General features: G+C 36.2%; 2 protein-coding genes across 3 annotated transcripts; one reads left to right on the forward strand and one right to left on the reverse strand.

The window, feature by feature from the left end:
* Window positions 1-388: 388 nt before the first annotated feature.
* Window positions 389-3804, forward strand: paqr4b (progestin and adipoQ receptor family member IVb). Its single transcript, XM_082152911.1, has 3 exons — window positions 389-717; window positions 2147-2365; window positions 3363-3804. The coding sequence occupies exons 1-3, from the start codon at window positions 507-509 to the stop codon at window positions 3794-3796; spliced, it is 864 nt and encodes a 287-aa protein (XP_082009037.1). The 5' UTR covers window positions 389-506; the 3' UTR covers window positions 3797-3804.
* A 5342-nt stretch (window positions 3805-9146) lies between these two features.
* pelo (pelota mRNA surveillance and ribosome rescue factor) lies at window positions 9147-23319 on the reverse strand. Of its 2 annotated transcripts, XR_014201266.1 has the most exons (14): window positions 23130-23319; window positions 17505-17597; window positions 17258-17408; window positions 16870-16960; window positions 14328-14491; window positions 13319-13379; window positions 13070-13231; window positions 11699-11745; window positions 11519-11592; window positions 11278-11349; window positions 11079-11153; window positions 10926-10957; window positions 9974-10822; window positions 9147-9809 (listed from the first exon to the last, which is right to left on the reverse strand). XR_014201266.1 is itself a non-coding variant. In XM_082152840.1 (13 exons), exons 1-13 carry the CDS (start codon window positions 23168-23170, stop codon window positions 10731-10733), a joined length of 1155 nt encoding a protein of 384 aa, XP_082008966.1. In that variant the 5' UTR covers window positions 23171-23319; the 3' UTR covers window positions 9147-10730. The 2 variants fall into 2 exon arrangements, 1 of the variants encoding a protein (XP_082008966.1); XM_082152840.1 differs by having other exon boundaries at window positions 9147-10822.
* Window positions 23320-24717: the final 1398 nt, after the last annotated feature.

A 24717-nucleotide genomic window follows, 5' to 3' on the forward strand; every position in this document is an offset into this window, starting at 1 on the left:
TTCTGTTTAATTTCCTGTGGCAAGGCTATGTATGGTTTTGAATAAATACAAACTCTAAATCCAACCCTCATTTAAATCTTTTATTTAAATCCAGTTTTACCTGGACTTTATATAGGGTAGCTTAAAGAAATATTTGCTGTTTCTGAAATAAATATCAGTAATAAGAGATAAAAAAGCAGATGTCGAAGTCTACCAGCAGACTAGTGTTTGTACTTATAAGGAACTGTAATCTTCCATGAGCTCGCCTCTGCTGAGCCTGACTGCTTCATGCTGATTGGCTACAACACTAAGTAGCAGTAAATTGGCCCACAGCTTCTCTGCAAGCAACAAGTTGCTGCAGTTCTACCTGGCAGTACTTCCAAGACAATGCGTATCTGGTGTCAGAAAGCTACTTTTACCATCACTAGTCAGCTAAAATTGGCTAGTTAGCTAAAACTAGCTGACTATGCATTTATAGCTTGATTTAAGAAATTTTAAGAGATTACAGGCTTTCCTCCCAAAGGAAGATGAAAGTGGTCAAGGACATCCGAGCATATTTAACTTTTTCTGCTATGGATTTTTTTACTGGGCCAAAACTTCTGGATTTTAAGAATTCACCACCACATCTTCAGTTCAACAAATATGTCCTGAAAGGATACCGGCCTATATCCACTTACAGAGACTGTCTGCGAAGTTTGTTCTATCTACATAATGAACTTGGGAACATCTATACACATGGTATGAAAAAAAAAAAACTTGCGTAATTTGTACTGTAATGTCTAGAAATTGTTTAACATAATTAACTGTAAACTTAGGGAGCTGTAAAGTAATTTTGTGGATGTTAAATTCAATTTATAATTCCTGCATTATTCCACTGATGGGAGAGTTACGTTTGGGGAATCCCATGCACAGAGGAGGGAAACCTTGTGAACATGTAATTTAGGGCTACTTTCTCTACGGTTCACTCAGTAACACTCTTCAGAAGGGCTCGTAAATTGCATTACGTGGGATTACACCTAATCCGCTAGAGAATTGCTGCATTGGAAGTGATAATGTATAATTGCTGTGAGCAGTTAAAGTTCAGTAAAAATTCTGTGGGCCAATATTTTGGAAGGAACTAAAAACAGTTTTTGGAATTTAATGGATTTTCTTTGGAATTTTATTGGACTTTATAGAATTAAGTAGTAACGCATTTAAAGCATTGTATGTCTTCATGTTAAAAAGACATGTTAACCCTATAAAGCCTGCCCTATACTGTATCATATTTCATATGCAAATTTCTAAGGCCTCTAAAATACCTTCTGTCCTCTGACTGATAGTTCATGTTTTTTTTTCTTAGGAAGAAAAAAGCATTTTAGTGAAATTCTACATGTCTTTTTGCAGTGAAATCTAAAATAACTTTTACATCATTAGTAATATTTCAAGATGAACACACACTGCTTGCTTGATTATCCATACATCATTTTTTAGAACTCATGTTAAAATGTATCAAATATGTTACAATATGATACATCTCTCAATCATCATTGTATTGCATTACATATATATGGTCTGTTATGCAGAATAAAAACTACAAATATCATCTTAAGACATAAAATGCATATAAATATCAGTTATCACCCATATCATCAATATCACCCAAAAATGTAAGTAGTTTGCTGTACTATAAAGATCTGATTTACATTACAAGCTATCAGAATTTCATATTTTGGGCCATGTAAATATCAGCAACTGCATCAAATTGCATATTTTCCGATTTACAAGGCATGTTGGGTTAAAAACATTATTATTAAGAATGTTAGTGAATACATTTGGTTTGCTTACCCAACTCTATTGTAGCATGTCCTGATTTTGGTGGTCCTGAGTAAGACACATTCCTGGGTCAGCATATTTTGAATCCAACTGAATCCTAACCATATCTCAACCCCTAAACCTATAACCCTACCCATAAGTTATCCCTAAAATCAGAGGGAAATAAGAGGTGAATAACTCTGATGTAGAAGCACATAACCCTGGTTGTAAGCATAAACAGCATAAAAAGCAAAACTGTAAAATTGTCCCTCAAGTCTAATTGGTTGATTGGAATGTTGTTCCAGGAACATGTATTTGGTGAAATCAGGTTCTGCCATATGGTAACGTGTTTTTTGTTTTGTTTTGTGTCCATAAGGTATCCCCTTCATCTGTTTTTTGCTATTTTTACCTGTGAATATCCCATGGGCTGAAGTGGATGAGTGGTGGATTGGTGTGGTGCATTATCTGGCTTGTCTGTCTCCCACCATTTGTTCAGTCTTCTACCATCTCTTCATGAACCACGAGGGTGGAGCACATATTTATGACATACTGCTGTGCTTCGACATGGTTGGCGTCTGTCTTGTCAACACTCTTGGTGAGTGCCTACCAAATTTAGAATTTAATTTACGAATTTAGCAAGTCAGCGACTTATAAGAGAGGAACAAAAGCAATTTGTTAGGACGCAAGCTAGAGAAGAGAAATACAGAGAAGAATTTGTGTGTCTGTGAAATTGCATTGGTTTATGGGCGTGGGGTGATTGTGGAAAAGGTGTCTCAGCTGCTTCTTAAAAGATGTGATGGTCACAGCCGTTCAGGTGGAGGATCCAGCTCAATCCACCAGAGAGGAACAGAAAGGGTGAAAGTTTTGGAGAGTGACTTTATGCCTCATTGTCAAACAAGGCATCTCTCATTCAGTGACCTCAGCTTGCAAAAGGGACTATACAGAGATGACTTTGTTATTGTAAGGGAAACAGCTCAAAGGGAATCATTATTAATTGTATAGGGAATTTTGAAAGTGTCACTTATTTTACAGCCTAACAAATGAATCGTCCCGCGCTCAATTGAACGGGCCGTAAATATCAACTCTGCAGCGGATATTACTATCCGAATTATAGTGAAAATACTATTATTAGCAAAGGTAACAAGATCAGCCGTTTATATTTGTAAGCACATAACACAAGACACTTCTCTTTAAATAAAAATAAGCCTTTATTGAAATATTCTAACAAACAAAACTAATATCTAACACAAACACACAGATTACAGAAAGAAAGTGAGGAAAGAATGAGTTTTGAGACAGTGAATTGATGAAATCTCAAGTTTCTAGCATCCATTGAACCTTCCACTGCACAAAATGTTCTACAGTGTAAAAAGGTTATTTAGATTAAACTGTTCTTTACATTAAGAAGTTAATTTAACTGTTCACTTAAAATAAACAAAAATGGTTCTTCTATGGCATTACTTACTGCAACAAAAAAAAAAAACTTTTAGAACCTTTATTTTTTTTATAATGTATTGATCAATTCTTGTACAAATCGTTTCTGCTTTCAAGGGCCAAAGTTCAATGCATTCGTTGTACTTTTCTTTTTGCAGGTGCTCTGCCAATCATTTACATAACTTTGTTGTGTTACCCATCTTCCCGTCGTGTGGCGATGTTGGCATATCTCCTCCTCTCTGGCTATGGTGTTTACTGCGCTGTCACTGCACGGAATAATGTGCACCGACTGCAATCTTTCGCCTGGCAGGCATTCTTCCGCTTCGTTCTCTTTCTGTTGCGTCTGACTGGCGCAGGCAGAGGAAGCCCCGCATCCCTTCGTCTCTACCTCACCATGGATGCTTTGGCATTGCTAGGGGGACTCATCAATATTTCCCGCCTGCCTGAGCGTTTCAGTCCTGGTCGGTTTGACTACTGGTTAAATAGTCACCAAATAATGCACATCATGGTGATCCTGTCCATTCTGTACTTGCACTGGGGCACACTGGAGGATTTAACGTGGTTAAAGGTGCATCACTGTCCTGATGAATAAACTTGCAGACTGATATGTCATCGTGATATTTAAAGAAATCCAGGGAAATTGTAGTAGAGTTTTCAGTGTGGTGATGTCAATTGGTAATCGAATGCTACTTTCTTTGATATACTGTATATATATGGGTCATTCCGTGTTCAACTCACCCAGGGGTCCCCGGCTAAACAGTTTGATTTTGAATTTTTTTTTGTCTGGTGAAAGAAATAGATAATTGAAGAAGAAAGCCAAAATATTAAATGTGTTGGATGCATATTTACTCGGTAAGCCACTTTTTTTTGTAGACTGGGGTCAAATTGACCATTTTTGCCTGAGATTTTGAGCCAAATTACAGCGGGGTAAAAATGACTTTAGAAAGATGGCAGCATCATTCTTTTATTTTTACACAGAGATTGGTAGATCTATTAGTTAAATCTGTTGACAACAGTGAAAGTTAAAAAATGTGAAAAGCACTTCTTGTGTTTTTTGCCCCAAGTTTGCATGCCTCTTATTCAATAATTATTAAAGATACCTTAATATCCTTTTAGATTCTGAGGCTGGATTCATAAAACATTTTTGAGAATAAAATTATTCGTAACTGCCAATTTCCTCTTATTTTATAACTTAAGAAAAAAGCTAAGAATGTTTTGTATTCTTAAAAAACATTTCTAAAGAATGTTCTTATCTTTTTTTCCTGAGATCGTTCTTAGGATAAAATTGAACTAATATTAATATTCCCGAAAAGAATGTTCTTAAAAATCATCGTAAATAACTTCTTAAAGTTAGGATAATCTCTAACCATACGGGGCCGGGCAGGTGGTATGTTGTATGCATTTGTTTTGATAGAGGGAAATAAGATACATTTCTAATTTCAACATTATTTATTCCTCAGACATCGCCCTTTAAATACCTGTGTGCACAAGTGATCCACATTTGGTTTTTGACCATTGAAAATGGGTACATTGTACATTGAGCCGCATTGAGATCCCCAAATATTTATGGGATTGAACCATATAGGGCCTTGAAAATGAAGATTTTGAAAGAAAAGTTAAGAACGAGAATCTAAAATCATATTAAGATATCTTTAATACTTTTTGAGTGACAGGCACGCAAACTTTGGAAAAACAATATTAACTCAGGTATAATCTATGCAATTGTGTTGATAGAAAAACTAGATACATTTCTAGTTTAAACATTATTTGTTATTCAGATATACCTATTTAAAAGAAAAAAAGTATCAGCTGTATGCAGTGACCCACATTTGATTTTTGGCCACTGAAAATGTGTTCAATTGACCAATTTACTCATGGAGCTACATTAAGATCTCCATATCTATGGGATTGTATCATATTGGGCCTTTAAAATGAAGATACCAAAAGAAAAGTTTGTTAAAACCAAAATATAAAAAGGACAGTAAGATATATTTAATACTTTTTGAGTTGCAGGCATGCAAACTTGGGGGAAAAAACGCAAGTGCTTTTTCCCATTTTTTAACTGTCTCCGTTGGCATAAAATGCAACAAAGATTACTAAAGTCAACAGATTTAACTAATAGACCTACCAAAATAATGATGCTGACATCTTTCTAAAGTAATTTTTACCCCCCTGTAATTTGGCTCCAAATCTCAGGTGAAAACTGTCATTTTAACCAGCCTCTGCAAAATAGTGAATTACTCAGCCATGATATTTAATATTTAGGCTTTCATCACTATTTATCTTTGTATTTCTGCAGAAAAAATATTGACAAAATCAAAAATATGAGCCGGGGAAGTTTCCGCAATTTGGTTGATTTGACACGGAATGACCCATATCCTATCAGGGTTCGTACACATTTTTACCATTAAATTTCCATGACTTTTCCAAGACTTTTCCATGACTTAAAGGTAAATATTCATGACATAGTTTTCCATAAAACATCTGTGTATACATGTTAATAAACTCCTTGTGGGCGGGTAACGTTAGTAGCGGATGAAAAATCTAAATGTGCTTGAAGAGCTCTTTTCCAAAATGCGATAAACGCCATAAAAAAAATAATTAAAAAAAACGAGATTGTTAACAGATCATTAGAAGTCCTCAAAATTAGTAAACTAATCTTATATTCTCTCTCTCTCTCAATTTTAATTGTTTATTAATAAACAAGTATTTTCTGTGTCGACTGCAAAGACGAAGTTGACTGACTCGCGATCTTCTTAGTAGTGAACACGCCGGAGAGAAATGCACATTTCATACGGATTAGGCTACATCGTTTTATTTTGTTTTGAATTGTTCTGTTTAAAAGTAGATATTTCTGTAGATAATAGATATAGGCCTATTTCAGTTTTGTTTAGGTCTGTGAGGCGAGTAGGCTACCTTTTACGCTGAGTTTCGGTTCATGGATGATCCAGTTCACTCCGGCGCCTCTGTGTCGTGATTATCTATTTTCTGCTATTTACTTTTTATTTAGGCTATTAAGCAATTGGTTAATGAAACATTTAAAAATCAAGATACAATTAATACAAAACGAAATTCGTTTAGGAAGGCTTTGTGCTTTCTGTTTGAGGTCTCTGTGTAAGTTTTAAAGTCTTTTAGTGCCGCTCTCAGAGGACTCATTACCGTAATGGAGAACGGTCACGTAACATTGTTTTTTCCTCATAAATGTGAACACGGAAAATAAAAGACCAAATAATTTTTTTTAAAGAAAAAAATCATATATATTTTAAATGTTTAACAAAGAGGCAAAAAGTCATAAACAAAAATCAGAAAATTTGTCGATATTTTTTTCTTTTTCGCACAGCATTTGGTGTAGCCTACAGTTCAAATTTAAATGTTGGCGTTCAACTTTGCGTTTTAAAAATAGCCTACTTACAACAACCCTTCATTTTTCGTTTTTCATTTGGGGGTTAAAGGAAAAACGAGTGGACACAAAAGAACACGGACCTTTTGGACAGAAAGAATACATGAAAGCCAGGGTTCCTTATTAAATTCATAAAAGAAACAATACAGGGATAGCCTACTCTCAAAGAAATGCCACAATCAAGGGAGAAACATGAAGAAACTTAGCATATAGCCTATGTGCCGTTCGCATAAGGGTCTTTCCCTGACATTAATACTTGGATAAGACATTAATAATAATAATTTGTAGGGCGGTGGGTGAGATATAAACCTACTAACGTCCTCCGTTGCCATGATTTTTGGAATGACTGATCGCAAAAAAAAAAAAAAGTTTTAGTCGGTTAATGGAAACGCCATCCTTTTGCAATAGTTATTTATCGATATTTAGAAGAAAAAAAAAGTTTTGCTCAAATCTGTAATGGAAAGGCACATACGAAGCTATATGAAAATGCAAAGCAGCTTATTTTAATTTGAAGCACTGAGCTGATGACAGCAACACAAGAGCCACACAGGTGTGGCTACTTAGTCGCTGTCCTCAGTGCCGTAGAAAAGCGCTGAATGAGTTCCCCTTCATGTCCGTTTCAGCGCTTTTCTGCGGCACTGAGGACAGCGACTAAAACTAGATGGGCCAAAAGAAATTGGTCCCCTTTCATGTCCGTTTCAGCGCTTTTAGTTAATGGAAACGCGTCATTTCGCCTCTGACGCGCGTAAATTTCTAGACACGTCAGGCGCGAATCTGACGCGCTATTCGCGTCCGGTGTGAACGCACAGTAAAACGAAAAAAGTATTGCAATTTGTTTCCCCAATTTTATTAATTAAACAAATTCAAGTACACAGATATTTTGAAAAACAAATTTCCATGACTTTTCCAAAACTTTATGAGTTTATTCATTTTCCAAAACTTTTCCAGGCCTGGAAATTGCCATTTTAAAAATCCATGACTTTTCCAGGTTTTTCATGACCGTACGAACCCTGTCCTATTTACATCTACAAAATGACAGATTAATTTACACCACAGATGTTGATGGGGGCACAAACTTTTATGTCAACGATAATATATAAAAAGAGTCCCTTTTCCTTTAAATGTTGATAGGCCTGTATATTATGCATGCACAATTATATGGTTAGTTTTGCCTTTAGCACTGTTTTTAACCACTGTCTGCAGTCATTTCAGAACAGACCTAAGACCTATTTTTGAGTCGAGAACCAAGGAATACCATGGTAAAAAATGTATTGTAAAAAAAAAAAAAAAAAAAAAAACTGTTGTGAAGGAAAACCCCAATACAATGTGCAATGATAATCATTGAATGCACTTTATCCTTCTAAGGTTCAGAAATTCAATCCAGATGATTGTCTCCTGGATTTTATGGCATTACTGTCGGCAAACCTGATGATTTCTATTTACAAGGTGCTACATATGTAAAATATAATATGTATATCAATATAAAATTACTTGAATTAAACAAGCTGGACTTGAAAGTCTTTTTCTGTAACTCACTGAAGTATGTAATCTAGGCATGTGTGGGGAAATGTGGGGGCATGTATGGACTCATATTTTCAACAGTGCAATATTTTCCATTTTAGCGATTGATGATGACACAAATAACTTAAAATTGTGAGGCTTGTTAAGGTGTGGTATTACTACTTTGTTAATATAAAGACTAGACAATGGGCAAAAATACAAAACCATGGGTCCTTGGCTATATCTAGAGAACAGAATGTCATGGAGACCTGTGGATGTGCTCTTCTACCCATTCAGCCACCCAGCAATACCTTAGCATAATTTCTTTGTGGCACGTGTTGAACAAAGCAGAAAACATGCAAAATGCGCAATGAACTTATATCAACACATACAATTGAAATATAGTAGTCCTTTATGAAGAAGCCCAAAATAATGAAGACAACTACTCAGTGTCCTCCATATGACAGCGTGCGCAAACACGTGCAGTCGACACATGCACGCTACAAAATTTCATCTAATTTCATCTTTGTACTCTTTTAAACTAACACAAGCTAGCACTCATCAACATGGGCATCTATTATTATTATCTCCAGAAGTTTGTTGTTTCATCTCATCCGTTTCTTTTTGGACTGTTAAACAACAGACTAGGCCAGTGTTGTCTACATGTGAACCATCTAGTGGTAATTTTGTAAGCTATTTCTAACATTTTAGTTTTCTGCCAAATGTCCTTTTCAGTTTACATTTTTTGTCAACCTGTCCTGTCAAGTTTTAGTTGACTAGAAGTCTGGGAATTTTATTCTTGTTTTATAGTCAATGAAAACTAGTCATATATTTTAGTCATGGTTAAACTATTTTGCTCAAAATTGTAATCTTGATTACTGGTCATGATTGTTGTCATTTGAATTATTATTTTTATTTTTTTTACATTGTATCAGAATTATTGTTCTTTCACCTAAAAGTACAAATCAAGAGAATGTCAGCTATAACGCATGTTTTATCTTAGTCATTTACTCGTCTAGTTTATTGATTTAAAAAAAAAAAATTATATGATTTATTATCATAAATTAACAAGCTCTACATTATGACAACTGGTAAAACTCAAAAGCTAAAAGTGAAATTCTTAATATTAATTCCAAGTTATGTTAATGTTTTTCTATTAAAACAACAGACTTTGTATTGTCACAGACAGGACGCATAAGTGCATTTATTCTGCAACCACACTGGTGATCCATGTTTGGATTTATTACAGTTCATCACTGAGAATATTTTGATCACAGATTTAGCCACAACAAATAGCACAACCGTTCATGAAGGAACACAGACTGGCTGTATTCCTCTTATTTGAGCAGAATATCACAATGGAGATCGTTAAACTCCAACTTACGTATGTCTGTGTTTTCAGATCATCTGCATTTTTTCCACAGTGTAGAGAAAGCGTGTGTGCATGGTTTCCAGGTTGCGAAGATTAAGTAAAACACGGCAGAAAATGTATCCATATAAAAGAAAAGCTCTGATTTGGGGGATTTAAACTTGACATCTGGCAACCCCAAACATGAAAGCTCGTGGAAGCTTGATAAAAAAAATTTAATTTTCCGTGAAGAATATAGGGAGAGGTTTTGGTAAAGTAAAAAAAAATTGAAACTATATTTTAGTCTCGTATTAATTCGTCAACAATTGTCATGGAAACAAAAGTCGTATTTTAACACTAGGACCGACTAATTAGTGCAACAAAAATAAAAATAAAAAATCACATGTGAAGGTTGAGCATACGCAGTACGCATACCATGCTGCTGCTCGCATACAGTAAACAGTGTACGCATACCAGGGTTGCCTAGTCTGCGGTTTTCCCACAAAATTGGGCTTTTAAACTGTTGACATGGGTTGATTTTTTTTCCTGCAGGTTAAAGGTTTGACATTGACATATTAGACAAATTGTATTTGTTGATTGAAATATTTTATCCATTCTACCAATGATTTAACTGTGCTAGATGAGTTGTTATTCAGAATTGGCGACTCTGAAACATACCCTAATGTAGTCATAAAAAACGAAGTATTCTTTGGATATTACTAGCAGAGCTGTTGGCCTGTTAGACAGCAAACGCTGTCAGTGTGAGATGTGTATTGCGAACAGAGGTATAAGAAAGTGATGTGTAAGACATGAGTCATCGTCAACGAAGAAAGAAGTTACAATAAATCTAAGCTACATATTAATTGGAAACGGCCACTGCATGGCTAGGTAAGTTGCATTGCTATTGAGACTAAAATGTGTGCAATACTGTAAATGTATTAAACACTGTGTTTATGCTCTACTTAGTGTGGCTACTTGAGTATATTTGCCACTACTTCAGTGTGACAAACTGTGATACTGACAAAGAATTGGTCTATTGAAACTGTTGAAAATGAAATAAAAAAAATGGCACGAATGGTGTTATTCGGAGTAGTATTCATAGAAAAAATTAGGATTCAGTAAGATTATTTTGTAATTGCATCAGTCACAAATAATCAAAATTATCAAGTTTTTTGTAAAACTTCAATTGCTTTTAAATCCTTTATTAAGGCCATTTAGTCCTTAATGTGAAGCATTCCCAACCTTTCACACTAAATCCTTTTGCACAAGACCATAATGTTAGTCTTCATCAGAGCTGCTGTCCTCAGCTTCAGACACGTCAGCGATGGGGAACCTCAGGATGGCCGCCACTCCACTCAGCTGATTCAACTCTACAGAGACAAATCGCACCATTTCAGACACATCCAAACGACCCACATTTTGACGATCCAAAATAATTCTCTCTGAAACAAAGACTTTGAAAAAGTAGCTTACGTTCTCCAGATACATGCAGGCTTGAGAACATTCTTAAAGGAAAGCAGGAGGGAAAAAGTCAACAATATTGGTGAGCAAAGTTTTTCCCATAACGCATATAGAACTATAAATGCATGACATTACTGAAATTGAATTGAAAATTCATATGAATACCTGACAGTTCCTCCATTTTCCTTTACACCGTCTACAAGCCGAACATACCGGCTGCGGGTGGCTATGTCTTGATGTCTATCATGAAGAAAAAAAAAAAGAAAAATTGTTTGTTTATATATATTTATATATATATATATATATATATATTCTATATGAAGTCATAAAAGGTAAATAATGAATTTATTACTTTCAAAAGTACCTGAATAGTTTGTCACTGATCAATAGGATGTCAATGGCTAAAGCTTCACTTGCTCTTTCCACATGAGCCAATCTGTCCAGAAAAAAAGCTTTATTAATGGATGAAAAGACCGTTATAAATAATCATGTATCAATAATTTTCCATGTCATTGATTAACCTGAAACGCAAATGTGTTTTCTCATTCAGGTTGTGTGTAATATTGACAGGAATGACTCATTTAAATGGTAGTGAGTTTGATCACCCATAGAAAGCTCGATCAGGCTCCTGTTGAAGCATCTTGTAAAAGTCTTCCAAAGCCTTTACCTCTCCAGCAGCCTAAAACAGAAAAAAAAAAAAACTCTCATAGCAATAGACACTACACTGTGCTTGCAGAATGCTACAAGCTTTATATATGTAGATGTACAAATCCAAACTTAGTCACCTTTGTGTCAGACAATCGAGCCGTGACTGCTGGATCACACAGCACTTCTGTAGAAGTAAAATCTCACATTTATAATGTCACTTTAAAAACGGAAATTAATTTCTAAAAGTTGACTAAATAAAATGCTCAATATACATTGCAGCATCACCTCTTTTCTCACAGTGTCTGAAACGGTTTGATCAAGGATTCAGTCACACTAAACCCCTCCTTTCCAAGAGCTTTCTCTGCTCTGATTGGTCAGATGGCCCAGTCTACCGCTTGCAGTGAGTGTTTCGTGAGTGAAACGAAAGGTCACTGTGCCAGGCTGCAGCTACAACTACAGTGTGCTTGAATGCTTGAAGTAGACACTGTTTGCTGTAGCCAATGAGGACCATCGGCTGGCATTATGCAAATTTGTAAGCAAGACTGGAGTTACTAATGACTTGTTTCAGGCAGTTCAGAATCGGTTCTTTCTTTTGGCAGACAATAACTCAATTTATCATGTATATGATCTTTGAAACTTTGCAGACCCTTTGCATTCAAAAGCTGCTATATTACACTACATGAAAGGTAATAAAAAACGAATTCTCCTTCTCAGTATAAATCACCGTACAACCGTGGCCAAAAGTATTAGCAGTGACACATTGTGTGTTTCGCAACATTTGCAGCTTCTAATGATCCAGGAGCAATATGGCGATGATCTGTACATTTTCCAGCATGATGGAGCACCATGTCACAAGACAAGAGTAATAATAAATGAAGTGGCTCAGAGATCATAACATTGAAGTTTTGGATCCGTGGCCAGGCAACTCCCCGGATCTTAATCCCATAGCGAACCTGTTGCCAGTCCTCAAAAGGCAAGTGAACAAGCAGAAGTTCACAAATTGTGATCAACCCCAAGCACTAATAAGGCAAGAATGGATCACCATCAGTCAGGATTTGGCCCGGAAGCTGATATCCAGCATGCCAGAGTGAATTGCTGAGGTTATAAAGAATATGGGTCAACACTGTAAATATTTCCCCAATAAATGCCTTTAAATTCACTTTTACATTGTTTTTAACATAAATATGTGTCTGCAGTGTGTGTACACAACCACCCTATTATGGTAAAAATCCTTCCACTCCATTTGCCACATCACAATGTAAAAGGCTCTGCCCACGACTGAATCGGTATTAATAGCTCAGCTCCTCCCCTGAGTGAGCCATACACGGCATTAAGTAAGTCATTAAGATATTGATTTAAGAACATAATGTCTTTTCATGGTCTCTACCCTTGTACCATTTATAACTGCTGCTATAAACCATGACAAGCCCATGATAAGCAATTATGAAAATGTAAGGTTTTGCACATCCATACTTTAAAAGGTGAACAGAGGATTGAGGGACTCTGACCTTTGAGAGAATACTTGTGTCCGGATGAGGAGTGCACCATCATGAATTTGGATCTGTTCTCCAGAAGAATTTTGCAGTCTTGTCTTACTGCCTCTTTAAAGAGGTATGAGATGAACTGATCTTTCACAAAGCCTGGACTGGCCACCAGAATACACTTCACCACTGAGAAACACATACATTTATTTATGTATTTATTTGTTTGTTTATATTTGTATATTCTTATCTGAGTTAAAAAAAAAAAAAAAATACCATCAAAATTGAAGTGTCTCAGAATGCCCTGCATGACAGCCTCATAAAATCGATCTAATGCCTGAAATAGAACACATCAGTGTCACTGTATATGGTCTCATATTTTTGAAATATATATGCAGTAATTTAATTTCTAAATACATTGAACCTACTACATTTGTACAAAATATGCAGTACACAGTACAATGCAACCAGAATGAATACCAGCAGTGACAACATCTCGTTCTCATTCTTAGATTCTTAAAGTTGAATTTAAAATGTATGGATTCAATGGATACAAATAAATACCACATTTCTGGGTTCTCAGAAGAGGAAGCCGCATAATTGGTTAAACTTGAGAACGGAAAACTAAATTAAAAAAATAAAAATAAATTACAAATAAATAAATAAATAAATACTAGTTTTTCATGGCAGACAAGTTTAATGGAGTGATCTAAAACAAAGCACGCATAATCTGAAGACGTGCGAATCAAATATTAAAGCCTGTGGTGAGATTCCTGTTCTACAATCAGCATCACTCCTGACATCGACAACCCACTGTTTCTTTTAGCAATAGGCCTACACATAAATATCGAGCTGAATTATTTCCAGTTCTTAAACCCACACCAAAAAGAATGGGCTCTCTTAGCTTTTTCCTTTTTTTTTTTTGAAAAATAACAAATCTTTTTGGACCAAAATAAGCATGTTGTTTATGATGTTTTCCTTTGTGTTCTAGTTCAAATTTTCGTAGGTTCTGTTTTTCGTTATATATATATACACAGTATGATAGCATTCATTTTCACACAAAGCTATTATACATTCAAGCTGATATCCCTTGTTAAAGTAAGAAGTATAATTTACATTGATCTACTATAAAATGTAGGGAAATATGGATTTGGGTTACTCTACCAACAGCTTCTAGCTACCCAACATAAATATCTAGTGGTAACAGTCATTTTTATTTGTTAAATATAATGATAAACACAAAAACATTGTCAGATTTAATGTATGCAAAGTTTTATCGGTTCACCTTGTCATGTTGAGCACAACTGCCTTTCCTCTTGCGGGGAATGGTGACCTCAACCTTCGCCCTGAGTAAGGTCATGGCCGGAGTTACGAGAACCAGATTGGCCAGACCTTCCTGCATCACGACAGCAGCCACATCTGCTTTTTGAGCGGGATCACATGCTTGCTCTATAGATCAGGATTCAAACAAACTGGTGATGAGTTGGATCAGATTCATCAACTTTTTAACATACTCATAGCTGTCCTATGCCATGCTTTGAAAGTGAACGGTGACTGCAGTTGTCAAGCCAAGATAATTGAATTACAAGTACAAAATGTGGCACTATTACTCATACAATAAGGCAAAGGCAACATGTTTAAACAGGGATCATGTTTCTTAATGTGGTGTCCTTATGAAGCACACGCGACGGTAAAAGCTCACATAAAAACGTGCATTCAATTAATATTTTCACTCCTGCCTTTTAGGTCATAAGCCCGAGACACACCAAGCCGACGGTCGGCAAGTTTTCTCAGTGTGTTCCGCACCGTCGGCTGAAGTTGGTCCTCGTCTGCTTTTTTTGGGGCCGATTCGACATGTTGAATCGCCGTCGGGCCGTCGTGAGAGTGAGAACTCTGATTGGCTGTTCAGCTTAGTGAACGAGTCAGTGCACGAGAATAATAGCAAAACAGCAAGCAAAAAAGTCAAAACGGTACAGATAGAAGGCTGTTCTAATGTTACGTCATCTTACCGAGTGTTCCTTGGCGGATATTTCAATATTAACATGAGCGGAGTGGAATAAAGAAAGTGTTTAGCAGGATTGATATTCAAAATGGTAAGCAGGCACTGCTTTGTTTATGGTTTGTGTATCTGCAGCGTCGGTTTCCCTTTTTGAAGGACGAATATAGATGAATATATCTGCAGAAATAGACAGTTGTCTCATTTACAGGCAGGTGCAGAATGCGCATTCTAGCTGATCTCTCGGTGTGTACAAGTGCAGCTTTTTCTCCCGACGCAGGCGACAACACAGCCGGCTTTCATCAGCGCTAGTTCTTTGGCGTCGGTTTGGTGTGTTCCAGGCTTTACCCACACTTCTCTTTGGAGTGATATGGAAAGAACTAAAGGTGTCATGACATGAGAAATCAAATTTCCATTGATCTTTAGACAGATCTTTAAAAGGTATTTGTACCATTAAAACGTCCTCCTCATTAGAAAACAGAGCATTTATTAATTCAAGCTCCAAAAACAGCTTGTTTGGATATTGGGGGACTTGTGACGTCACACAGGCAAATGCATTTGCATATGAATGCACGTCAAAAGCAAATAGAACCCATTACAAACACTGACGCTGTCTACACTTGATACAGTAGATGCTCGTTCACTTTACTCCACATGCTTGAGTCTGCCGACGAGGACAAACGGAAGAGTAAAGAAACTTTGTTGACGATAAAGCAGTCAGATGTATTGGATCTGTAAACGATTTAATAATGCTTTGTCTGTAAATGACAGTTTTATATGGATAAACTCAAGATTACTCACGTGGAATAGCGAGTGGGTGTTAATACTGTTTTCTATGCACTGACGTTAGCCAATCATAACAGTGGCCGTTTACTTACAAGCCTTAAAGGGATACTCCACTTTAAAATGAAAATTGTCATCATATACTCACACTCATGTTGTTTCAAACCTGTATGAATTTCTTTCTTCTGCTGAATAATATATATTTTTTCCTACTATGGAAGTCAATGGTACCAGAAACTGTCTGGTTACTGAGATTCTTCTAAATATCTTCCTTTCTGTTCAGCAGAAGAAAGAAATTCATACAGGTTTGAAACAACATGAGGGTGAGTATATGATGACAATTTTCCTTTTAAAGTGGAGTATCCCTTTAAAGAAGCTGCTGCTTAATTTATTATTTCAGACAGAGGGCCAGAATGAAGGTTGAAAATAATTGTTTCGCCACATATAATTTAACATTATCAGTGGAACAAATTAAAATAATTTACAAAAACATCCATGTCACAACCCCTTTAAAGTCCTTATTTACCATAACAGCAGTAAAAAGTCTCTTCTGCTTTTTTATCTAATTAATTGCAATCAGATGTACTTTTGCTGACTTTTAAAAAGATATACTGGCAAAAGGTCATGTAGAACTTGAGGGTCAAACGTGGCACTAATAGTAAAAGTGATAGCCAATGGAATCACTCAATTTCGGACGGGAAATAATGTAAGGAGTGAGTGTAGACTCACTTTTTACATTACAAGGGTAGACGGATGAGAGGCATGTCCTAAGTGAATGCAAATAGGCAGGACAAATAAAATAATAATAATAATTTTTCAGCTTGATAGGCATGATCACCATCCATTTTCACTGTAAAACTTTCTTCTTCACAGAAGAAAGAAAATTCCTGTTTCCAAAGTTGGGTGTCTACATGATGCTTAAATATTATACAATTTCATTTAACTTTTTTTTTTTTTTACATAATAGCTCTAAATTTCAAATGTTATGTATGTAAAATTGTTATTAGCTAGAAAAGCTAATTTTACTCCAAAAATACCAACACATTACCAATTCTGTCCAGCACCACAGTGTCCCAGACTTTTTTGGCGAGCGTGAACTTCCTGTTGAGCTCCAGCTCAATGGTATGATAGGCACCCATCTATATAATGACACAAGACAAGAAATATGACTTTCATTCCAGCTTTCACATTTAGACTAAAATAATATATGGAATTTATCCCAAGGATCACTGCTAATTATACATTTTATTCCCATTGTTATTCAAATGTATGAAGTATAAATTATATTTTAGGTGCAAAGTTAGCACTATAGTTATATAATTTAAGCACACAATTTGTATCATAAATTGCTATCAGGCAACAAACTTTTGTTATACAAAAAAAAGTTGAAGTTAAATATTTTAGAAAGTACTAAACCATTATAAATGCACACTGACCTTCACATACTGGTTCTCCTGGATGTTTGTTCCTTTGACTCTGAGCTGACAGGCCTGGGAATCAAAGTCTATCGTCTCCACACATAAAGTCAGGGTGGTACGCACACGTGAACTTCCCACACTCCCCGTGGAGGACTCCGTCTGCACTTTCCTGTTTGTGACATCAGATTGTTTTCATCATTGAACAGATGGGAAAAAATCTCTAATATTAAGTGTAATAAACCAAGACTGGAAAAAAGAGGCAGACCTGATGGTTGAGGCTCTGAGGCTGTCGCCCACCTGCAGCAGGTTGTAGGTGTGCCACATATCCTCTGCCTCATCAGGTATTAGTGTCACCTGACTAAAAGAAGGAAATTCAATATCAATTGTTGGTAACAAATCTCCATGTTTGTGTTGTCACACATACATATATATATATATATATATATATATATATATATATATATATATATATATATATATATATATATATATATATATATATATATATATAACACACACACACCCTGCCCACCAGTCTATCGGCTCTGACATAAAAGTATTAAATCTGACATGAATGGTTTCTTACCCTTAAATGATGATAAGTAACAATATATTTCAAGTTGATGTGTTTGTTTGTTTGAAATTTAATGCAATTATAAGAACTACTATGGCTATTTCATGATGAGTCTGACCACAATTCAATAAAAAAATTCAAACCAAAAACCACAGCCCACTTAATAATTTTAGCATTCGATATTCTGATTCACTCAGAATCAGAAATACAATAAAATACTTAAGTGAGGTGGTCGGACAGTGCGCTCTGGCATAATTTAATGTCATAAAATATGTTAGTGGCAGTGCCATTGTTTTGTCTCAAGATGCACACCAGTTTCTTTTTTCTCTAAGGCATGTTTATAAAGCCACTTAAATGTCCTAATTGAACTAAGGCCTAATACTGGCTTAGTCTAAGCCCTGTCTGTGAAACCAATACAGGGTTCGTACACATTTTTACCATTAAATTTCCATGACTTTTCCAAGACTTTTCCATGACTTAAAGGTAAATATTCATGACATAGTTTTCCATAAAACATCTGTGTATACATGTTAATAAACTCCTTGTGGGCGGGTAACGTTAGTAGCGGATGAAAAATCTAAATGTGCTTGAAGAGCTCTTTTCCAAAATGCGATAAACGCCATAAAAAAAATAATAAAAAAAAACGAGATTGTTAACAGATCATTAGAAGTCCTCAAAATTAGTAAACTAATCTTATATTCTCTCTCTCTCTCAATTTTAATTGTTTATTAATAAACAAGTATTTTCTGTGTCGACTGCAAAGACGAAGTTGACTGACTCGCGATCTTCTTAGTAGTGAACACGCCGGAGAGAAATGCACATTTCATACGGATTAGGCTACATCGTTTTATTTTGTTTTGAATTGTTCTGTTTAAAAGTAGATATTTCTGTAGATAATAGATATAGGCCTATTTCAGTTTTGTTTAGGTCTGTGAGGCGAGTAGGCTACCTTTTACGCTGAGTTTCGGTTCATGGATGATCCAGTTCACTCCGGCGCCTCTGTGTCGTGATTATCTATTTTCTGCTATTTACTTTTTATTTAGGCTATTAAGCAATTGGTTAATGAAACATTTAAAAATCAAGATACAATTAATACAAAACGAAATTCGTTTAGGAAGGCTTTGTGCTTTCTGTTTGAGGTCTCTGTGTAAGTTTTAAAGTCTTTTAGTGCCGCTCTCAGAGGACTCATTACCGTAATGGAGAACGGTCACGTAACATTGTTTTTTCCTCATAAATGTGAACACGGAAAATAAAAGACCAAATAAATTTTTTTAAAGAAAAAAATCATATATATTTTAAATGTTTAACAAAGAGGCAAAAAGTCATAAACAAAAATCAGAAAATTTGTCGATATTTTTTTCTTTTTCGCACAGCATTTGGTGTAGCCTACAGTTCAAATTTAAATGTTGGCGTTCAACTTTGCGTTTTAAAAATAGCCTACTTACAACAACCCTTCATTTTTCGTTTTTCATTTGGGGGTTAAAGGAAAAACGAGTGGACACAAAAGAACACGGACCTTTTGGACAGAAAGAATACATGAAAGCCAGGGTTCCTTATTAAATTCATAAAAGAAACAATACAGGGATAGCCTACTCTCAAAGAAATGCCACAATCAAGGGAGAAACATGAAGAAACTTAGCATATAGCCTATGTGCCGTTCGCATAAGGGTCTTTCCCTGACATTAATACTTGGATAAGACATTAATAATAATAATTTGTAGGGCGGTGGGTGAGATATAAACCTACTAACGTCCTCCGTTGCCATGATTTTTGGAATGACTGATCGCAAAAAAAAAAAAAAGTTTTAGTCGGTTAATGGAAACGCCATCCTTTTGCAATAGTTATTTATCGATATTTAGAAGAAAAAAAAAGTTTTGCTCAAATCTGTAATGGAAAGGCACATACGAAGCTATATGAAAATGCAAAGCAGCTTATTTTAATTTGAAGCACTGAGCTGATGACAGCAACACAAGAGCCACACAGGTGTGGCTACTTAGTCGCTGTCCTCAGTGCCGTAGAAAAGCGCTGAATGAGTTCCCCTTCATGTCCGTTTCAGCGCTTTTCTGCGGCACTGAGGACAGCGACTAAAACTAGATGGGCCAAAAGAAATTGGTCCCCTTTCATGTCCGTTTCAGCGCTTTTAGTTAATGGAAACGCGTCATTTCGCCTCTGACGCGCGTAAATTTCTAGACACGTCAGGCGCGAATCTGACGCGCTATTCGCGTCCGGTGTGAACGCACAGTAAAACGAAAAAAGTATTGCAATTTGTTTCCCCAATTTTATTAATTAAACAAATTCAAGTACACAGATATTTTGAAAAACAAATTTCCATGACTTTTCCAAAACTTTATGAGTTTATTCATTTTCCAAAACTTTTCCAGGCCTGGAAATTGCCATTTTAAAAATCCATGACTTTTCCAGGTTTTTCATGACCGTACGAACCCTGCCAATATGTTTGCTTACATCAGGGGTGTCAAACTCATTTTCACTGAGGGCCACTTCAGCATTATGGCTGCCCTCAAAGGGCCGGTTGTAACTGTAAGACTTTTAAAATGTTAATATATTGTCTCTTTATTTGATTATTACTTATTTAAGTTACAAATATTGTATATGCATTTGCAGGGGTGTTTCTAGGTTTTAAAAACATCAGGGGATGAGCCCGAAATATCAGGAGCTGGGTAATAATGATTTGATACAGATAATATTGTATTATTGTATATATGCAGGGGCAAACTGGCTCAAAATTCAGCCCTGGCACTGTAGCCACACCAGCACACATTACCACACACTCATGCGTATTCAAATGTGAGGTAGTTAGGGGGGTTCGGGGACATGCTCCCCTGATAAAATTTGGATTTCTCTGACCTACATATGTGCATTTTAAGGTGTTTAAAGCCCAACTTTTTTTGGGATAACAATAGCTTTAAAAGCATGTCAGTGGGCAGTAGCATACATTATTTGTCAAGATAACAGATTCTTAAAAATGAGAATGAGGATAAATGTTGCAATGAATGATCCACACTACAAAATGGAAATGCAGAATGTTTCTGCTTATTGTTGACAATACACATATTCCAAACGGGAATGGCCTTAAATGAGAAATCTTTCAAGGATTATTTTGCATAGATGTTACATTTCAATCAAAAACCAGTGCAATGTTTTTAAACCAATCAGTTTAAAGTTCAATGGGCTTTATGCACAGCTACACGACTTCCTGAACTTCAGCCAGCTCTTTGTTTCCTGTCTGTCATTATTGGACAAACTGATTAATCCAGGTGTGTCTTATTATTGTTACTGAGGTCAGGCACACCTGGATTAATCAGTTTGTTCAATAATGACAGACAGGAAACAAAGAGCTGGCTGAAGTTCAGGAAGTAGTGTAGCTGTGCATAAAGCCCAATGTTCACTCCTAAAGACAGTCACTTGTCGCCACCTACTGGCTTAATGATGCAAGTGGTGCAAACACAGACAAGAGGGGTGATACAAATGGTGAAAAGGCTAATACTGGTACCTATTTTAAAATAATATAAAATATCAATATATTATTCTTTAATCAGTTCTATGCAGCAGAATCAGATTTAACAGAATTTTTTTTTTTTTACCAATTTTCGAAATAAAGTAGGCCTATAGTACTAACAAAGCTATTTTTGTCAGAGCAGGAGCAGATCAGGGAGAGGACCAGTGAACGAGATGATCGTGATTCGTGTAATTTTACCAGTGTTGCCCAGCACGGCTATACACCATGTTACAGCAGAGTAGTAGGCCTACTATTGCAAAAAGAAACAAGTCCAGAGAAATTTCATGTCGGCACGTTTTTTAAGCGGACTTTGCCTTTCCAATGAGCGTGAGCAGAACTCGCAACACTCAAGCCGCCTTTCCACTGCAAACGACAAACGACAGCCGTCGGACCGGAAGTCATTCATTTCCAATGGAGAGTCGTACGGGAGCTGCGGGGAGTTCCGATCATATGCGTATGCGGAAATTTCGGATCCGATTTGAGCTTCGGATGCGTTGAAATATCTGAACTTCTGCGGCTAGACCGTATGCGACCGGTCGACCGGATGTGATGTATTCTAATCAAAACTATGAGCGCGAAGCTAGAATTGCCAATATTTTAATACTTTATTGTAAACGCTATTCCTGCAAAATGACGGTTATTAATAATAATGGCTGAAAAAATATTTGTATCATTATTAAATCAATATTTATATTGATTAGCTCTATAAAATCGACTGTTTTTTATATTAGATGTATTGAGGGTCATTCGTTTTGTGTGGATAATTCATGCATGCATTATATTCATTAAAATCATTAATTTTACCATTGTGAATAGCCGAGGGTAACGGTTGCTTCACGACCAATTTCAAAGTTCCTTGCGACTGACACCAGGGGGTGAAATGCGACAATCGAATGCGAATGTCGTGCGCAGTGGAAAGGCGGCTTCACACACACACACACACACACACACACACACACACACGGAGGTTGCTTGCGGAACATTGAGCAGAACGCGCTGTGGACACCGAGCGGAGAGCACAGCGCACACACACAGCGGAACCGAGGGGAACGGAACGAAGTTATGCATCTTCGGAAGCGGACTCGCACGCAAAGTCATAAAACACGCTGAGCCAGAGTCAAACCATCGCCGAACACGGAGGGGCGCGGCGGCTTTTTAGTAGGCTATATTTCGGCCAAAAAACGAAAATGTTATTTTCGGCCGAAAATTTTCGGCAGCCTAAATTTTATTGCATTCCTAATTTTAAGACACCCATATGCTCTCGCGGGCCACATAAAATAATGTGGCCGGCCGGATTTGGCCCGCGGGCCTTGAGTTTGACACATGTGGCTTACATTATCACAATTATTTGACGTTCAAGCGGAAAGTGGTAGAAAGTGAAATCCCTATTTTATTTGTAGAGTCTAAATATCATTATTCTCCAATACAACATTGCAGCTCAAACCTGAGGCGTATTACTCTCTATATACATCCGCAAAGGACTTGCCCCATACGGTCAATATTGGGCGCTACAGCAAAGGCAATATTGTGTGTGAAAGTGAAACATGCCAAGTTTGTCAACAAAGCACCGGGTTAACAATGAGCATTGCCGGCATTTGGCGTATATTGAACAGACTGCGCTTTCCGAGTCAGTTCGACAATCTAAAAAGCACCACTGTACTATCATGTTTTTTTATTTAATAGCAAGTAACGTTACCCAGGTATTGTCATATGAGACCATCACTGCATCACGGTAACGTTAAGTTACTGCCATAGCACTCAACTCGGAAACCAAAAGTGCTGTATAGATTAACACTCACCCGGCATTATCCTTCTCGATGTCTTTATGAACCAACTTCATGGTCAAATAGGTTAGCTATTCAAAAACAAAATACATATTTGATTGCGAGTGTCTTAATCCATTTAATCGTCAATTTTGGCGACGTTTCCGCATCAGCATTGGCACATTCTGCCACTTTGGAATGAATCAGACGAATCAAAATGTCGCTTTCTGATCGCGTCATCATTTGCTAATAGATTCTTCTTCTTCTGATTCTTAGTGGCGGTTGGCAAACAACTTTTTAGTGTGCTTTACCGCCACCTTCTGAAATGGAGTGTGGATCAAAATGGCCTACTTTACCCGCTTCAAAATAAATAAATAAATACATAAATACATAAAATAACTAAATAAAACTATTAATAATGATACATTATTATTCACATTATTATAAACACAATTTTAATAATTACTAAACTCATATCCTTATGATCAGCCCAGTTTTTTCTAAATAAATTAAATATGGCTCTATACCCCACATGTCCTGAATTCAGTTGTAATAATTCCTTCGTTTCAAATCTATTTTTTTCTTTACTTAGCCTGACTTTCAGAATCATCCTTTCCTGCTTGTACCTAGGACAATTAATAATGACATGTTCCATCACTCTATAGGCCTACTAGTATTACACAGCTCACACAACCCAGTTTCATGTTTCCCTATTATTTTAAGTGTACTATTTAATCCAGTATGCCCAAATCTTATTCTCGAAATAATGTCCTCTTCTTTTTTTATTTCAATTATTTTCTTTCATTCCTCCTACCTTCTTCTGGATACTGTAGAACATTCTCGCTTTTGTTTCCATATTCCACTCTTCTTGCCACTTCTTTTTCATTTCTGCTTTGATTATGCTTTTATGGGCTGGAATCCAGATAAATTTCACTATTACTACTACTTTATTGATTCTGCAAACAGTTTGGGCTATAGGCCTATCCAACATAATGTCCTGTCTTGCTTCTGACTGCATGTTTTTGAAACTGGTTAGCGCACTACTTGAATCTGACCCTATTAACACTTTGCTTGGCTTATTATTACCCACGCAAGGGCTAAAAGAATGGCCAACATTTATCCTGTAAACACTGACAAATTATCACTAACTCTTTTATTTAACATAACATTTAATTCTGGTATAATGAACGCAGCTCCTATTATCTGTTTTGATGCATCAGTGTATATCTTAATAAACATAGAATAATTTCCTCTAAATATCTAATAACCTGAATCCTGTCTATACTTCTCTCTTTTTTCCACTCTAAAAGGTGCATATCTACCCCTAACTCCCATAATAGCCAAGGTGGGACACTGGATAATGGCACAGTGGGGCTTAACGTTATATTCCGTATCCCTAACTCATTGACTGCATCTCCTATTATCCAACCAAAGCTCTTAATCTGTCGTCTTTAATTTTCTTGACAAGGTTGTAACACCTTCCGAGTCGGGTGGCTATAATAGATTCAAATTATTATTTTATTTTTATTTTTTTTTGCAATAAAAATACTTCTGTAGGTTGAAAGAACGCTGTTTTATATTTCGAATTTATTTAACAGTTACAGTTACATTTTATGAATAATTA

Source organism: Leuciscus leuciscus (assembly GCF_965113295.1).
Source record: "Leuciscus leuciscus genome assembly, chromosome: 21".
Classification (NCBI taxonomy): domain Eukaryota; kingdom Metazoa; phylum Chordata; class Actinopteri; order Cypriniformes; family Leuciscidae; genus Leuciscus; species Leuciscus leuciscus.

What these genes read in the sequence shown, in the direction of transcription:
- paqr4b (XM_082152911.1), top strand. Translation starts at nt 507, where the DNA reads ATGAAAGTGGTCAAGGACATCCGAGCATATTTAACTTTTTCTGCTATG. An exon ending in TGGGAACATCTATACACATG is followed by an intron (nt 718 to 2,146) that starts GTATGAAAAAAA and finishes TGTGTCCATAAG; the next exon opens with GTATCCCCTTCATCTGTTTT. An exon ending in CTGTCTTGTCAACACTCTTG is followed by an intron (nt 2,366 to 3,362) that starts GTGAGTGCCTAC and finishes TTCTTTTTGCAG; the next exon opens with GTGCTCTGCCAATCATTTAC.
- pelo (XM_082152840.1), bottom strand. Translation starts at nt 23,170, where the DNA reads ATGAAGTTGGTTCATAAAGACATCGAGAAGGATAATGCCGG. An exon ending in TGTGGTGCTGGACAGAATTG is followed by an intron (nt 14,492 to 16,869) that starts GTAATGTGTTGG and finishes CCTGATCTATAG; the next exon opens with AGCAAGCATGTGATCCCGCT. An exon ending in GAGACACTTCAATTTTGATG is followed by an intron (nt 13,232 to 13,318) that starts GTATTTTTTTTT and finishes TGTGTTTCTCAG; the next exon opens with TGGTGAAGTGTATTCTGGTG.